The sequence below is a fragment of the Solanum tuberosum genome, unplaced genomic scaffold (genome assembly GCF_000226075.1).
Source record: "Solanum tuberosum cultivar DM 1-3 516 R44 unplaced genomic scaffold, SolTub_3.0 scf00402, whole genome shotgun sequence".
Lineage (NCBI taxonomy): Eukaryota > Viridiplantae > Streptophyta > Magnoliopsida > Solanales > Solanaceae > Solanum > Solanum tuberosum.
In genome coordinates this window covers 285,195-298,151 of record NW_006239325.1, presented here as the reverse complement: position 1 = coordinate 298,151, position 12,957 = coordinate 285,195, and the positions used below count along the sequence as shown (strand labels likewise).

The window sequence follows — 12,957 nt, the reverse complement described above, 5'->3', positions numbered from 1 at the left end:
AATCAATTAGTGGAGTTAGTGTAATAAGATGCTGAAGATATAAATAATTGTAAAAAAAAAAAACATTCTTATCACTACATTATTAAAAACATTTTGTAGAGGTATGTGTCAAAGTTTTAAAAGATGATATGAACCGCAATCGTATTATAAAACTCATTTAGATGAAAGTCAAGTATTATCGCAGGTGGAATAAATAAGATTCTTTTATTTATATTTAAATTTTTTAGATTTGAATTTTAGATGTAAAAGAGGCTTTTATAGTAAATATTTTTCTTAATGAACTTCACGAGAAACACAGTATCAGACTAATCTAAATAAATACATCTTAATATAAATATCAAACATCTAGTGAAAAATTCAAGAAAAGAAATGAAACGTTCATACCCTTGATTCAAGTAAAATCATTACTAAAACAGTTTGAAAAAAAGAAAACAACACAAGTGATAAATGACTTACCCTTGCATTTTCATTTTCCCTTATATCAAAATCACTTTCTCGATGTCGATTCAAATTAGTCGAACATAGAAAATTCAAGTTAATCAAATCTTAATACAATTATCAAGCCCGTAATAAGAAACCAAAAAACATAGAAAAAGAAAGTCAAGTGATATATAGTACATTGTTGTTTCTCTTTAAGCATCACTTCTTCTTCATTTGTTCTTTATTTTTTTTCAAAACAAAACTTCATCAGCCCGCAAAAACATTACAAAAAAAAAACTCAAAACTCCATTTTCTCTCTCTATATCTATACATACATGTATAGTTGTTTCTCTCTCCATATATCATCACTTTCTCTCACAATAAATCCAGGAAACTCAGACAACTACACTCCCTTTCACTTCATCAAGCACACCCACTTTCTCTTTTTCACTGTTTTTTTTTTCTTTTGCTTTGTTTTTCTGCAAGTGTAGAGATATAAATTTTGTATATATAGGTGGGGTAGTGGAGGTGGGTGGGTGGGAAATGAATCGAATGTGATGGGAGGAGGATTTTCGCAGCTGTTTCCATGTCTTGACCCGGCGGTGAACCGGGGTGAACCGGAGGTGATCTTTACCGGAAGTGAACCGCTTGATGAAACACTTGGTCATTCCTTCTGCTATGTGAGGTCGTCAGCCCGGTTAGTTTCTCCGACCAATTCAGATCGATTTGTTTCACCTTCTCAGTCACTCCGGTTTGATGAACCGGGGAGGAACAGACTGACCGGTTCGGCGGAAACCGGATTCAGAGCGATTTCCGGTGCTTCTGTAAGTGCAAATACCTCGACTCCTAGAACTGTCCTCCAACTTGACAATATTTACGATGATGCCACTGGTAGTGATGGGAGTGTTGTGGGTTTTGCTTGTGGTGTAAAGGGTAGTGTTGTCAATGGGTTTGAAAGTACGTCGTCGTTTTGTGCTTTACCTCTTCAACCGGTTCCTCGCGGCGGCGAACCATCCGGTCCAATGGAAAGAGCGTTTTTTATGTCCGGTCCAATTGAGCGAGGTGCTCTATCTGGACCGCTAGACACTGCTGCTAGCTCCGATGGCGGCGGTGGAGTTCCCTTCTCAGCTCCATTAGGTGGAGCTTATGTAAAAAAGAGAAGGAAGAATGGCATTGCAGGAATTAGGAAGGCATTCTACCGGAGCTTCTCTGAGAAAAAGCGGCCTTGGGTGGTTCCGGTGAGAAACTTCATTGGGAGAAAGGAAATGACAGCTGCCGGAAACTGTACTCGTGATTCGGATGCAGGGAGTGATTCAAATGTTCAATGGGCATTGGGAAAAGCCGGTGAGGATCGTGTGCATGTGGTCGTATCGGAAGAGCATGGATGGCTCTTTGTTGGGATTTATGATGGTTTTAATGGCCCAGATGGACCTGAATTCTTGATGAGTCATCTGTACAAAGCAATGTACAAAGAATTAGAGGGTTTGTTTTGGGATAGTGAAGAAACTAGTAATCAGGAAGCAGAAAATGCAGGTTTAGAAAACGAAGTGATCACTGAGGACTCGAACGAACCAAATTCAAATCGAGAAGCTAACCCCACAAATAGGGGAGTTGAAGAAGGTGGAAATGAGGTTAATTTGGAACATCCAGATAAAGGGTCGGAAAAGAAGGTGACATTTCAATCAGGGGAAATAGTGGTTAGGAGGAGGAGATTGTGGGAATACTTAGCAGAAGCTGAGACAGAGGATGGTCTTGATCTTTCGGGTTCGGATAGATTTGCATTTTCAGTAGATGACGCGTTAAGTGTAAATAGTGCAGGTTCAGCAGTTAATAGGAGGTCGTTGTTGTTGTCGAAGTTGAAACACGGATTGTTAATTAAGCATAAAGAGAGTAAGAGGTTATTTCCATGGAAATTTGGATTGCAAGCTAAAGAGAAAGTTGAAGTAGGGGAGAATAGAGTAGAAGAAAGGACTAATAGAAGTGAACGGAGGCGTAAGGTGGGCCCGGTTGACCATGAGTTAGTTTTGAGAGCAATGTCAAGAGCTCTCGAATTCACTGAACTCGCATACTTGGATATGACAGATAAAGTTCTTGATCGGTATCCTGAGCTTGCATTAATGGGTTCATGTTTGTTGGTTGCTCTGATGAGAGATGAAGATGTGTATGTAATGAATGCGGGAGATAGTCGTGCTATTGTGGCACAGTACGAGCCTGAGGAGGTTAGTTGTAGTTCAGAATCAAGAGGTCCATGTAACAGTGAGTTGGCCGTTGAGGGCATTGTTGAAGAACCCATAGTTGCCGGCGATGAGGAAAGTAGGGTGATGAATGATATACCTATTCAAGCTGCTAAGCTGACTGCCTTGCAATTGTCTACCGATCACAGCACCAGCATTGAGGAAGTAAGAATCCTTTGTTTCTTTATTATTTGTCAATTGGTTGTTGCTGGTGCTTCATCCTTATTTGAAGTTTGATAATTTAGTAAGAACTAAGAAGTATAACGCTTTTTCCAAGTACTAAATAAATATTTTGCTCAGTAAAAGTTATTAAACTTCAAGCTGATCAATTAATGTAACTTAAAAGCTGTTTCATTTATCTACTGGCCCGAAACACAATTTCCCTTGTGCTCAATACTGGCTTAACTGGTTAACATCATTGAATGTAGTAGGTTAAGCAATTTCATTAGAATATCATTTCTAGATAGGAACCTTGAAGCAAAGAGATCTCAAAGTCAGTTTCCTGCTTTAGTTATATGCAAAGCTATTTCATATTGTTGTCTGCCCAAGTAAAGGACTTGTGGGAGGATAGCAAGTAGTCTGTCTGACATTTTTTCCCATCTGAGTTGAGGCTGGCAGAATAGCCAGTACTCTGATATTTTTTCCTATCCGCATTAAGACTCCTGCTCCTAATGTTAATATACTGTGAGTATGGTGAATTAACATGCTTTTTTAGGCTAGTTAAGCAATATGCTTGTGAACCTCCCTCTCAGCCAACCTGCGGTGGGTGGAAGGGCAGAGGAACTACTAAGATTTTATCATCACATCCTTTATTCGTATTCATCTTTTCCATGTCAGATGTGTAGTTTCTAGTTCTTATGATATTGATGATGAGATTAGTTGCATTAATTCCTTGGAGTGTTGTTGAAGGCTCATTTTGAGGCGCGCTTAAGGCTTGAAGTTAGGCAAAACCTAGGTTGTGCTTCAACTCGCTTCGATGTCGCTTTAGAGTAGGCACCAAGGTGCTAAGATGCGTGCCTCATCACACATGAGCTGTCTTCAAAAAGCAACACTAGACAGTAAATATACTCTATAATCTTATAGATAATTGTTTAAAATGTTATGAATGTACTCCCTTGGTCCAATTTTATGTTATGTTTGGGCGTTGAAGAAAGAAACGAAGATTTTTGAAACTTGTGGCCTAAATAAGCCATTGATACTTGTGACGATATATCATTTCCTTAAGGGTAAGTAAAATGAAAAATTTAAAGTTAAATTATTTCTAAATGAGTAAAGCAGGTAATTTGAATTACTCTTACTTTTCATAGTGAAATTTGTAACATATTTAATTGTCTATTGCTTGTTATATTTCTCCGTGTTTTTATTTTAATTAATCAGGTCCTTAGACAGTTTGTTTCTTGTTACAATCTCCAGGAAGTTACTAGAATTAAGAATGAACACCCAGATGACAGCAACTGCATTATTAATGATAGAGTGAAAGGCCGTCTAAAGGTCACTCGTGCTTTTGGAGCGGGCTTCCTTAAAAAGGTTTGTCATTTGCTTTTCTTTCTCCATCCTCATTTGCTATCCCTAAGATCTCCAGCTGTTGGATCAACTTGCACATTTACTTATTCAGGTACTTGTTTTATATTAAAAGTTAGCGGAAATTACATGGATAAGCAAACATATACTAGTTAATTAGCTAACATAGTTATAGTTTGAGTTAATTGCGACTCGTAGCCTCTTTTTAGCTATAATTACGTGCGCCTCTCTCCTCTCTTCCTCTCTCCTCTATCCTCTCTTATACATATACAAATACAAATTATATATATACATATACAATTATATGACTGATATACAAATACAATTCGCTTCTCTCCATTCTTTGCCCTCTTTCGCTCGCCTCTCTCCTCCCTCTCCTAATCTCGCTCGCCAGATATACAAATATACCAGTTACATATACATGTACAATTGGACATATATACAAATACAATTCACCTCTTTCCACTCTCTGCCCTCTCTCGCTCACCTCTCTCCTCCCTCTCCCAATCTCGCTCACCTCTCTCCTCCCTGTAACATGTAGCTATGAATTGTAATTAGCAAACTATAGCTATGGAGCTTAATTATTTGTTGTGGCTATTTGTGAAATTTCCCCTAGAAGTTGTGGCACCAGCAGGCCTTCTTTTGGTCTATTTCCATGTTGTGCTATTACATAGTTGATATGCCAGATATACTGGCCTGTATGTTTTTTCTGATTCGATTAAATTTATCTATGGATGTCTGGAAGATGGAATGAACAACTACTGTTTGTTTCCGCCTATAGTTACTCTGAACATGCAAAGTTTGCCAGACATCTACTTATTTGGGTGGCATCATGCTTTAAATAGTTAATGTGGTTTTTTGCATGTGCCGCTTGTAGACTTATATTCTGTTTTGACATGCTTGTTTCCAGTCAGCCTAATATTTTGAGATGTGCTGATGCAGCCTAAATTGAATGAGCCATTGCTAGAAATGTTTCGGAACGAGTATATTGGGGATGCTCCTTATCTGTCTTGTACGCCTTCGCTGCGACATCATAAACTGTGTCCTAGAGATCAGTTTTTGGTGCTCTCCTCTGATGGCTTATACCAATATTTGAGCAATCTGGAGGTTGTTTGTCATATTGAGAATTTCATGGAGAAATTTCCTGATGGGGATCCTGCTCAGCATCTGATTGAGGAGCTCTTATTCCGTGCAGCCAAGAAAGCTGGTACATTTTCTTTCTAGTCTTTCTGTGGGGAGTTAAGGGGATTAAAGTTACTGATGACTTTGGCTGCATACCCTGAGTTTTTTATGTGAAAAGTGTGTTTAATTATTCAAACTTGGTGTCATTTTTCTTTTATTTCTAATGTAGACCAATTTTGTATTTGGTACCTGAACATCTAGAAGCTGATGAATTAACTAGCAGTTTCCTTCTCATAAAAGCTGAAGCTTTATTTCTCAATCCCAAATTAGAGATAGGCTGTGTGAAGTCTTTGTATCTATGTTGGCCCATTTCATCATTCTGAATATCTTTTGTTCTATGATCGAAAAATTCCCTGCTTAAAAGAACATTAAAACTATCATATGCTGTTATCCTTCTCAAATATCACCTAACAATTGTTACTACGAAATAATTGTTCTACTAACATTACCATTTTCAAAAAAACAACAATTGTTACGATGAAATAATATCATCACTGCTAGTTTGTTTTTAGCAAACAACAATTATTTGAGTTTTAGATAAGCCATTTAAAAAAGTTATGGTAATAAAAGGTTAGAAAAGCTTTGTAAGCTGAACCATGAAGTAGAAATAGACTACTTGATGTTAAAGTTTGTGGATTTCCAATTATATAAGTTTGTATCTTCCCCAAAAGTCAATGTAGATGCAAATCAGAATAATAGTTTTAGTGCTGCAGGACTGAGATCTTTAAATAATTGGGAAGTCATGTGTTTCTAGTAATAGATACTTTTTTCCGAGGTTATATGTGGTGCTAGCACTGCAATGTTGTCTGTGCTACATACTTGGCTGCACCAATAAGTAGCTGAAGTTTTGAGCGCTATATTGCTGATTGTATTGGCTATGCTGAAGTTGAAGAAGTTTTGTGTACCTTCTTTTTCGGTCTCTTTAGGTTTGACAGACATCCCCTCCCTCCCACAAGCAACCGGTCTGATTAAAAAAACATTCCTTTTAAACAACTTGAGACAATTTCATTGTTCTACATACTGTGGCATCGTGTTTCTGTACCAGTTCATTTTGTGTCTTTGTGGTTTAGGTAAAACTATGATAACAAAATCTTTGATTTCATGTTTATCTTATACGGGCCTCTTTAAATGATTTGTTTCAGTTGAGGGCAGGCAAAACTACATGTTTATAACTGAAGGTTAATTATATCTGCAGGAATGGATTTACATGAATTACTGGACATCCCCCAAGGAGATCGTAGGAAGTACCACGATGATGTTACAGTTATGGTGGTATCTCTAGAAGGAAGAATTTGGAAGTCGTCTGGGAAGTACCTCTAATGTTACTCTTCCGGCGATCTATTCCATGTATAGTAATATGCAGCGCAATTTTGATCTCTTGCTCCGGTTATACCCTTGACTACAACCAGAACTAGTACTAGATATACGACAAGGCTCGTGAACGTAGAAGTTTTGTAGTTGGGATTGCTCAGAACTGCTCCTAGAAAAGAAAGAAACTGGATCTTTTCATTTAGTTTCTTCTTAGATTTTGCATAGTAGATCTTTTCATTCATTCAAGTTCGTTCTTTCTTTCTTTCTTTCTTTTTCCCCCTCCCATCTCATCTACCCTTTTAGAGCCAAACAAGTAATTTGTAATCTATAGGGTATAAATATTTATTTTGGAGGTGGATTTCCACCAATGTGGTTTACAGAGGAGAGAATTCTTGTTGAACCCTTGTGTAAAAAAGTCTTTACAGAATGGGGTAAAGGGAAAGGTACAAAATTTCTTTTTATGCTGATTGCAGTCTCTATGATAGACTTACTCGCATCTGGTGTTTATATCAAACTAATGAATGTAGATCATGTGTTTTAGTACATATATAATGATGGTTAAGTGATGTGTTTTCACTTAATATTTTATTAGTTCAGATTAAATTTGCTTAGTTGGGTGAAACAAGTCATTTATCGTTGTTTTATTGTGTGACCATTTCATTTAAAAGCTTTTATCAGAAAGAACACACTTTTATATAATTGTTATCTTAACACATCTTCACATGTGTGAGCTTGATTCTTTTCTCATGAGCCAAACACGAGAAAATTTATGATGAACATTTACTTGCTCCGATACAATTTTGAAGCTTGTGACCATCTCAACCTTACTCAGTGCAAAATTAAAAAGCACCTCATCAGGAAACAAGTCATTGTACTTCCTATCAAACAATTCCACTGTCTTAAAAAAGATACAACTTTTGGTGCAGCCAATGGAGGTTTCAAATAAACATCACCATATTTATTTCTTCAATACTAAAAAGAATTACATTACACTGAACAACTGCTTATATTCGTCCATTATCATTAGTGCAGCGTGAAACTAAGAAGAAAAAATGTGCCACATTTCGAAAAGGCTCACCGTGAAGGGCGTGAGGGATCTAGCAGTTCTCTAATGTGAGTTTCAACTTTCTTTCTAATCGAGGCATTTGGAAAACGGTCTACTACTTCAGCTGCAAACGAAAAGATCAGAGCTTTTCTGGCAGTTTCAGCATCAACACCCCGTGCCCTGAAGTAAAACAGTTGGTCCTCTTCGAGGTCACTGATTGCAGCCCCATGGGAACACTTGACATCATCAGCGATGATTTGGAGATTAGGTTTGACATTCACAGTTGCCCGAGGCTCCAAAAGGAGACTTCGTGTAAGTTGTCCTGCATCTGTCTGCTGCGCATATCTGCAACATCGTTTAAAATTACACACACAAATTTTAATCTTACAAACTAGATAAACAATAATCAAAACCATAGACAACATGTATGAACTCTCCCCTAAGTTTGCACTACATCTCTTATTGACAAACTTCCAATAGCTGGTGTCCCTCAACTGTGCTAATCATAGGTTTAGTTAGTATTTTTAAGAAAGCATCATGAAGTACCAGTGTCTGCTAAACATGGGCAGAATAAGAAGAAGAGTCTAGAAAAACGAGGGATTTGAGTACCATACCTAGCAAAAGACACCTCGTCAAGCAAGAGTTGACTAGACTCTAGAGACTACTAACTTGCACCTACGTCAAAGATGGAATATGTAACTTCTGTTCAACCTTGTACTATCTTAATAAGTTTCTTTAGTTTACTAGATTGCAGAACAATAAACCAAGAAATGACAAGATTATACCAGAGTGAGATAATAGTAAAAGGTATCTTTAATCGAAGTAACATTGGAACTCGTCCTAGAAAAAAGTTTCCCCATATGTATAGGACATTAGTTCTTATTTCTTAAGATTCGTAAATAATTTTAAAAGACATACACACGAGCAAACATGAACTGGAACAGACTATGGTGAGATCTAGAACAAGCCAATGAAACAATATGAGTACTTTTAAATGTTCAACACTGGTGATTTGCAGAACAACGAGCCGCTAAAATATACATCAAAGGTGAGACAGAATAACAATACCTATTGACTTGAACGTTTCCATCAAAAACAGCCTGTCCAGACGAATGGGCCACAATGCACTTATGGATCTGCTGAGAGACACCTCGTGGATGATCTAGGACTAATTTACTGTGCAGATCTTGTGTTTGATCCGAGATACACATATGAAACGTTGATAACTCAGTAACAGTGTCTGGACCAACCTGCTGGATGTGAATATTGTGCCTGCTTAACTTTCCACCAGTGCTTACTTCTATATGCTCGTATTTGCTAGTTGATTCCTGAAAATAATCAACTAGACCATGAAGCAAACTTAATCTGCCCAAAAGACAAATAAATAAAATAACTGAAAATATTACAGAAGTTCCTAACGAGTTGCTTAAAGCTACTAATAAGATCTATCTCCTGGAACAGAAAAAGTATACTCTTCCTTCACTAACTCTGCTCATGGTGTGAAAGGTAAAAATAAGCTACATACAATTAGAATCAAATAGAGAATAGACAGTAAGCAGGGAGTGGTATACATATTTCACAGCTCAAACAAAACTTGCTCTTAAAAAAGTTACAGTATCACCAAGACTAGATGAGCTAATTATCAAGGTCCATAACAGCATCATCTATATAATGACCACTTCTCATGGATGTTCTGTATAATGCATATATAGAAAGGAACACAAAGCCATGCGGAAACAACTTGGGTTTGATCCAAGAGTGAAGAAGGAATTGGTGCCATTTGATATTAATCTCTCAATAAGTATTTTCCTTTTCATGAAGTGCAGCCTGGTGGACTAAGTTCCTGCAAAATACATGGGGTGCGGGAAATGGCCGGACCACATCGCGTCTTATGTATGGAACCTCATTGCACTTCTGCAAGAGGTTGTTTCCCTGCTTGAACCCATGACCTCCTGGTTGCACAGTGATAACTTTTACCATTGTGCCAAGGCTCCCCTTCATAGTCCAAGCATTGTATTTACACAGTCCATATACCTCTTAACATGCATATTCTTTTCTAAGCGTTGTTTCCCTTCTTTTGTCTATAAGATTTCTTGGTGTAGAATGCTACTCAACCACTTAATGTAAGCTCTCTCCTTCTTTGTTTTTGTTGCTTTTTGGTGGCAGTTTGATAAAGCAAGGAACGAAGCTACATCCAAAAATGAACCCTGAAGAAGCTTGAGGAAAGCCTACAGAACCTTGAGGGTAAGGCTAAGGGGAAGAAGCACGTTGACAAAACCCAACAGGATAGATTAAGAAACTTGCAAAACCAGCTCAACTCAAAGACATTAAAATTAAACGGCCAAATCGAGAAACAACTTTCACTGCTTTCAGAGAGGACGAAGGGGCAGGAAGCAGCTTGTGCCGGTCTGCAACAGAAGGCTTACTTCAATCGAGTCATATTCAGGTTATTCACACGTGATGATTGAGCTTTGTTCTATGAACTGCAGATTAATATGGTAAGGCTTTGCATATTATTCTGATTTTACTTTTACTTTTGTTAAGGTTTCAGAGCTAGAGAACAAGATCAGCAATTGGAGTCTGAAAGCCTCAACAATAAGGTTCATTGAATTGGCTGATACCACTTTTGTTTGCAGAAACTTATACAAGTCATTTCAATATAGTGATATCTCAAAGAGCTCATTGGATATTAACATTGCTATTCTACAAGTCTATTTTTTTTTTGAAACTGGTAAGGTTGTACAAGTCTATTTGTTGTATGTACATAGAAGCAGGTAACGGATCTCAAGAATATGATGCAAGAGAGAGAGGAAGTGTTTGAGTTTCATTCTGACATCCTGCAATATAAAGTTCTCAAGCATATACAAGGTTGAAGTTTAGCATAGAATTACAAAGACCCTAAAGATGACGTGGTATTTCCTGGTTTCAGGTTGAGAAGCTTGAGGAAAACTTGAAACCAATCAGACAGAAAACAGAGGAGTGCATTCTACTACCACAGAAGATTTATTGCATTTTATATGCTGTAGTATTGACATTTCAAGAGTGAAATGTAACATCTTTTGTGTATTATGGACTTGACTTCTCCTATAAAATCCATGTGACATAGAGCAACCTATTTTGAGGAACTCCATTTTTTTTGAATCACCAGCCACCAGGCAAGTCAATGATCTAATTTGCTGAACTGAAGGGATTCTGCCCAACAACTTAGACGGAAGTGGTTATCAACAAATAGTAAAACCGAGAACAATGGAGTTTGCCAGCTTTAGTACATAACAGGCCTGAAGGGAGTCAAGAGGCCAGAAGGAAGCAGTTGTCTAGAAATGATGAAGTAGAGAACAATGCTTACAACTACCATCACTCCTCAGAGGCCATTGATTTGTAACAAAACAAGCAGAGAACCCGTTCTAGGTGTCGAGAGGGACAGCAAAAAAAGGAGCTGGTCAAGATAGAGAAGAGAAAACTAAGTAGCTAACTAGCATTCTGTTATCTTCACAACTCGACCAAATCATTCTATATCCCCTATATTTTTTATTTCTTCTTTTACAAGGTAAATAATTTTATTAAAATGAAAAAATGTTCCCTGATAAAGCAGTTGACCAAAACGTAGAGAATTTACGATCCCCAATCTTTTATATCATTGAGATATTCAGTTTATCACAAGTTTTCCACCAAAACTATAGGTGCATTGTATCAACTTAGAAATTCTAAGAACTCCTTGAACATTCTCTTATGTGAAAGCCTAGATTATTTTCTACTTTTCCTACATGAATAAACCATAGCGACCTGTATGTATTAATTAAAATTGTCTTTCATGATGAAGCAAAGCAAACAATAACGACTTTTTAGTTTAGATACTTGCATAAAACTACACAATAGATGAGATACTTATACTTAAATACTCGAACAATGCGTGCTATCAAGGTCATTTTTAGTTAAAAAAGAAGAGCAAGTTTACCTGCTGAACCCAAGTCCACTTGATATGTGCAGCATTGAAAGATTGATTTTGGATGTAAGAATGGCTCACCTTTGCTCCTTCCCCAACAACCACTTCCATAACGGAATTCGTCCAGTAACATTTATCCGTATCTCCACCTACATACTCTTCAACTATACTAATCTCACCTCCCTTCTCCACTAACACCAACACCCTCGGGTTCGAAAAAGGCAAAGCTTTTGACTCTTTATCACTACCTTCAGCAGAAATGTACCTTAATAGCAATGGATTCTCAACCTTACACCCTTCTGGCACATACACTAGTACTACATCAGGGGTACCTACACCATTAAGTAACCAAAACAAATCCCCTTTAAAACTAAACTCATATTCAGACACCCTTTTCATTATAGCCTCAGAATCTACCCTCAACAGACTACCTACATAAACCCCACTAGGAAATTCATTCAACTGAGACAAAGAATCCATTATATAACCATCAACAATTGTAAGTGTAGGCAAAAGGGTATCTACAGAAATATCCAAAGAACTCAAAGATGGAATCTTTGGAGGTTGAATTGGTTCAATTCTTGAATTCTTGATAAAAGAAGTGTCAGTGAATCTAAAAGGCTCATCTTTACGAGATGGCCAAGGGGTTGACAAAAGGGTGTCTGAGGAACTGATTCTTAACTTCTGAAGTGGTGTAGAAGAGGTAGAAGGTAATGAATCTTCAAGAGTTTCAGCTATTTGGAGGACATATGGATCAGAAAGAGCTGAAATTGGAGTGAATTTAGGGGTAGTAAAGACACTAAATTTGGGATTTTTTTGGGTGATTCTTCTTGTTTTTGATAAAGAAGTTGATGATGCAGAAGGGTTTGTAGAGAAAGTCGGTGAAAGAGCCGAAAGTGCCATTGAAATTGGCGGTCTCTGTTAGATTTCAAGAAAAGAGTTTTTTCCAGCACTGATGAAGGTGAAACAGAGGAAGAAGAAGATTTGGTGGCACTGATGAAAATAATTATTGGGCTTGAGGTTAATTTGGGGTTTTTTTTTTGTCTCAACTAAATTGGGCCTATTCCGGGTCGGGTCACTCCATCGAAAGTCTCTTCGATTTTGAAATTCGGTGAATAACATTGTATGGATTACCCAGAAGGGTGACTGAGTTAGTTGATCAATCAAATGGGAAGTCTTGTTTCTGTTTGAACTTAATTGGGCCTATTACGGGTTGAATCACTCCATTGAAGGTTCCTACTATTTATGTCACTCGGTGAATAACATTATATGAACTATCAGAAAGATTGATCAAGTGATCA

The 12,957-nt window shown here is 37.4% G+C and overlaps 2 protein-coding genes across 2 annotated transcripts; one reads left to right on the top strand and one right to left on the bottom strand.

Moving 5' to 3' along the window:
- Positions 1-678: 678 nt before the first annotated feature.
- Positions 679-7,135, top strand: LOC102599769 (protein phosphatase 2C 29-like). Its single transcript, XM_006362437.2, has 4 exons — positions 679-2,819; positions 4,068-4,181; positions 5,118-5,382; positions 6,553-7,135. Exons 1-4 carry the CDS (start codon positions 978-980, stop codon positions 6,675-6,677), a joined length of 2,346 nt encoding a protein of 781 aa, XP_006362499.1. The 5' UTR covers positions 679-977; the 3' UTR covers positions 6,678-7,135.
- A 465-nt stretch (positions 7,136-7,600) lies between these two features.
- Positions 7,601-12,673, bottom strand: LOC102599443 (protein ABCI7, chloroplastic). Its single transcript, XM_006362436.2, has 3 exons — positions 11,669-12,673; positions 8,782-9,041; positions 7,601-8,058 (listed from the first exon to the last, which is right to left on the bottom strand). The coding sequence occupies exons 1-3, from the start codon at positions 12,557-12,559 to the stop codon at positions 7,743-7,745; spliced, it is 1,467 nt and encodes a 488-aa protein (XP_006362498.1). The 5' UTR covers positions 12,560-12,673; the 3' UTR covers positions 7,601-7,742.
- Between the last annotated feature and the right edge of the window lie 284 nt (positions 12,674-12,957).